The 3,912-nt window shown below is 64.8% G+C and overlaps 2 protein-coding genes across 2 annotated transcripts; one reads left to right on the top strand and one right to left on the bottom strand.

Annotated features, from left to right (window-relative positions):
* Nucleotides 1-192: 192 nt before the first annotated feature.
* MNEG_12844 (mannosyl-oligosaccharidealpha-1,2-mannosidase) lies at nucleotides 193-1,711 on the bottom strand (the record flags this gene model as incomplete). The annotated part of the gene is made up of 4 exons (XM_014038683.1): nucleotides 193-366; nucleotides 425-478; nucleotides 800-932; nucleotides 1,158-1,711. The coding sequence occupies 4 exons, from the start codon at nucleotides 1,709-1,711 to the stop codon at nucleotides 193-195; spliced, it is 915 nt and encodes a 304-aa protein (XP_013894137.1).
* A 687-nt stretch (nucleotides 1,712-2,398) lies between these two features.
* MNEG_12843 (hypothetical protein) lies at nucleotides 2,399-3,167 on the top strand (the record flags this gene model as incomplete). The annotated part of the gene is made up of 3 exons (XM_014038682.1): nucleotides 2,399-2,483; nucleotides 2,640-2,762; nucleotides 3,049-3,167. Coding segments are annotated over 3 exons (327 nt in total), but the record flags the coding sequence as incomplete, so codon positions are not given.
* Nucleotides 3,168-3,912: the final 745 nt, after the last annotated feature.

Here is a 3,912-nt window from a genome sequence, read left to right as displayed (position 1 = left end):
GGAGCAAGGAGGGCGGGGCGTGTAGGTCAGTTGCTCGGGGATGTGTGTGAGGGGGAGGTGGCCAAGCCCGCTGGCGGATTGTGGTGAATAGGCGTGGACCACAGATGCAAAGCAGCTGCATGGGCGGCAGGTTGCCACTGAAGTTTTGAGGATCCGCAGCAGTTTGGGTCCCCCCCACCATCGCTCCCAATGCTACCTGCGCTGCTGCTGGCCCTGCTGCTGCTGCTGCTGCTGCCGCTGCTGCTGTTGACGCTGCCGCTGCTGCTGCTGCTGCTGCTGCCGCTGCTGCTGTTGCGGCTGCCGCTGCTGCCGCTGCTGCCGCTGCCGCCGCTGCTGCTGCTGCTGCTGCTGCTGCTGCTGCTGCTCCTACTGCTGCTGCTGCTCACGTTGCTGCTGCCGCCGCTGCGGCAGCCGATGCACTCACCTGGACTATGGACTGGTCCGGGAAATGCAGGTGATTGGCGATCCAGTGCCGCGCCTGCGGACGAGAAATGCAGAGGGGCTGAATGGGTGCGGCGAAACTAAAACCCCGCAGGAAGCTCCCTCAACCCCATCCAGCACGGATGCCTTTGCCTTGTTTTGCCAATCACGCACAGCGTGCAGCACACAACCAGGCTCACAGCACAGCGCACAGCATGCTCCAGCACCCAGCACAGCACTGCACGCAGCACGCAGCGCGCAGCACAGATCTCAAGATACACCATACAGCGCCCAACACGTAATGATAGACCACACACTGCCCAGCGCACCACAAACGAAAATCAGCGACACACTCAGCGCAGGGCGCCCTGCCGCGCACCTCCTGATACTCCTCTTCCAGCCCCGCGATCATGAGCGTGTCGATGCCGTCCACGATGGTCAGCCCCAGCCTGAACCAGGCCATGGGGGTGCGGCCCAGCACGTTGACCTCGTCGTCGCCCCAGGCGTACTTCCTGCGAACGGGGGCGCGGGGTTAGGGCGCGGCTCGTCATCGACGCGGTGTTTCTATGTATGGTTTTGGTGGTGGTGGTGGTGGTGGCAATCGCCACGATCACGTCTCTGCGTTTCGTGCTGTAATCGCTGCCTGCATGTGAGCGACCAAGCGTACGCCGGTTTGCTTCCGCGGCCCCCTGGTTTTGCTGGGCGCCAAGCCTTCAAGACGGGCAGGCGCTGCGCACCTGTACCCCTGCCAGCTCCAGCGGATTGCCTCCCGCACTTTCATCTTCCGCTGGTGCGCGTCCGTCATGCACCCCAGCCCATCAGGGCCGCAGCTGTGATCGCCGTCGCATATCTTGCTCTGGCTGCAGCGCGGCGAGTCGTCGTGGGGCGGGATCGAAAAGATGCGGTACGCCTGGTCTGGGAACGGGTGCTTGAACGGCTGCCGCGCCGCCTTTGGCGCCGCGATGCCGCTGCCGCCGCCGCCGCCGCCGATGGTCACGACGCCGCCGGGCGGGACCATTGCCAGCGCGCGCGTGCTGGCCGCGCCGCGGGCGCCGCGGGCGCCGCCGGGCAGCGCGTCGGCGGCGGAGGGCGGGGGCGCGAGGCCGTGCATGTACGCATTGATGCAGGTGAACGTGACCAGCGTGGCCAGCATGGCGGCCGCCACCACAGTCAGCGAGCCCCTGCAGATCCACCCGCAGTCGCCGGAGTCATCGCCGCCGTGCCCGCCGCCAGACTTGCTGCTCCTGTGCCGCCGCGCCCCCGTGACCGGGAGTGCCTGCAGCGGCGCCATCCGTGGTGGTGCAGCGCGCACGCTGGCCGCCTCGGCGTCACGGAAGACCGTATAAGGCCTCTACTATTTGCAGGCGATAGTTGTCACCGGGCCTGCCGTGCTCAAGAACGAGCTAGGCCCGGGACAGCAGATTGCAGGCATCCCACATCGTGGAGCATCAAGCCGGGACCCGATAAAACGACGTGTAAGGTTTCAGCCATCCATTGAGATGCGTCCCACACTGCGCGGTGGGCTCTGGTGCCTCCCGCCTGTCCTAGGTCGTCACTTCGGGCGGGTGTGTGGCCAGTACAAGGACTTTACAATAGAGAAAAGGTTTCTACGTATGTTATGGCAGGGAGCGTCGTTCAGTCTGTTCGCTTTGTAAAGTCAATGACTAAGGATGATTCGTCGGCTGCAGGTGGCCGGCTATTCTTGACGAAGCGGCAACCATAAGAATTCATGCTCAGCCTGCTGATGTACCTCCAGCAGCCTCTGCTGTCACCCAGATCAAGCACTTGGATCTACTGTGGCAAATACAGCAGGTTGCTTTCACGATTTTGAAATTTTGAGTGCTAAAAAATACAGTGTGTATCAGTACAGACCAGCAAGCCCTCGAGCGGGACGCCAGCGCGTTGGCGGGGGCAGCGGGACACGTGGCAGCACGAGCAGCGCCGCTGCTCAGCCAGCACAGGCCGGGAGCGGGCCTGCATGTTCAAGAACAGCTACCAGAGCGGCTTTCTCTCCCTCCTATACTCCATTGGCTCCAAGCCGCTGCAGATATGGGACCAAGACGGTGCGTGCGCCCCCCTGCGCTGCTGCCGTGCGCCCCCCAAGCACACGACACCCCGCTCCGCGACGCAGCACGCGCGACTGCGCGGCGCTGCACACGATGTCGCCATCACCATCACCCAAGCAGTCCCCCGCCGCCGCCTCACTCCCCCTTTCCCAGTCCGGGAGGGTCATGTGAAGCGCGTGACAGATGAGGACATCCAGGGGGCTGTCCTTGAGCTCGCGGCTGACAACATTGCCAACGTGTCAATATCCTGCCCGGCAGACCCCAATAAGAACCTCGGTGCGCCTGGCGCCGCTGCGGCCGCCTCGCCGGCGCGCCCAACCTGTGCGTGGGCTGTAAGGCAGCGGGCGTCATGGGCTCGTTGCGCTGCCAGCCGCGTGACGATGCACACCCTGTTCCCCCTTTCGCCGCCAGCCCTTCGCGCACGCGCCCCCCCCCCAAACCCACACACACCGATGCACGCTCTGATAGCACCTCACATGGCGACTCTACACACACACACACAGCGCGCGCATCAAGTGCACCCCTGCCCCCGTCCCCGGCCCCCGCCCCCGCCCCTGCCCAGGCATCAAGCTGCCCCACCTTACCCTGCTGGTGAAGAACATGCGCCGCTACTTCAGCTTTGAGGTCCACGTCATCGATGACATGAACGTGAGGCGGCGCTTCAGGGCCAGCAACTACCAGGTGCGCTGAGCTGGCGGCCGGGGCGCGGGACGGCTGCAGGCAGAACGGCCGCAGCTGCTTTGTGTGCTGGGGGACTGTCTTGTGGAGATGCATGGGCGGGGCGCGGCTGCATGCGGCTGAGGCGACAGCGCTGTCGAGGGCCGGCCAGCACAATGCATGCGGCGCCGGCGCCGGCGCGGCGACTGTAAGGGGCTGAGGGAGGGAAGGGCGGCGATGAGATGGATTGAAGGCCCCGCACCGCTTGACGGCGCGGCGCATCGACCTGGCGGGGCTGCAATTATAAGCGTCGTATCGACGTGTTTGCAGGCCGTGACGCGGGTGAAGCCGTTCATCTGCACCATGCCACTGAGGCTAGATGACGGGTGGAACCAGCTGGCGCTCAACCTGCAGGTAGGGCCCGTGTGTGTGCGTGCATGCGTGCTTGTGTGTGAAGGGACACGTGCGAAGGTGCAGGTTCGTAGGTCTGTATTGGCTTGTAGGGAGCCGTCACGCTCATTTACAGGGTCATGGACGCGCGTGCTCAAGCCAAGTGCGGCGCAGTTGCGGACGCCACGCAGCGCGACCCTCACCGCCCAACACCTCCCCTCCCCCCCCCTTCCGTTCCCAAGCCCCTTGAGTTTGCCCCTTCAGCCCAAAGCCCTCCCTGACGGCCTGCATGTCCCCCAACCTTACCCTCATTTCGAGCCCCGAACCTGCCCTCTGAACCCCGAACCACCCCTTCTCACCCTCAGCCTCACCCATCACC

Source organism: Monoraphidium neglectum (assembly GCF_000611645.1).
Source record: "Monoraphidium neglectum strain SAG 48.87 unplaced genomic scaffold scaffold03469, whole genome shotgun sequence".
NCBI lineage: Eukaryota > Viridiplantae > Chlorophyta > Chlorophyceae > Sphaeropleales > Selenastraceae > Monoraphidium > Monoraphidium neglectum.
Note: the sequence above shows the minus strand (reverse complement) of the source record. Positions and strands in the feature narration are given on the sequence as shown.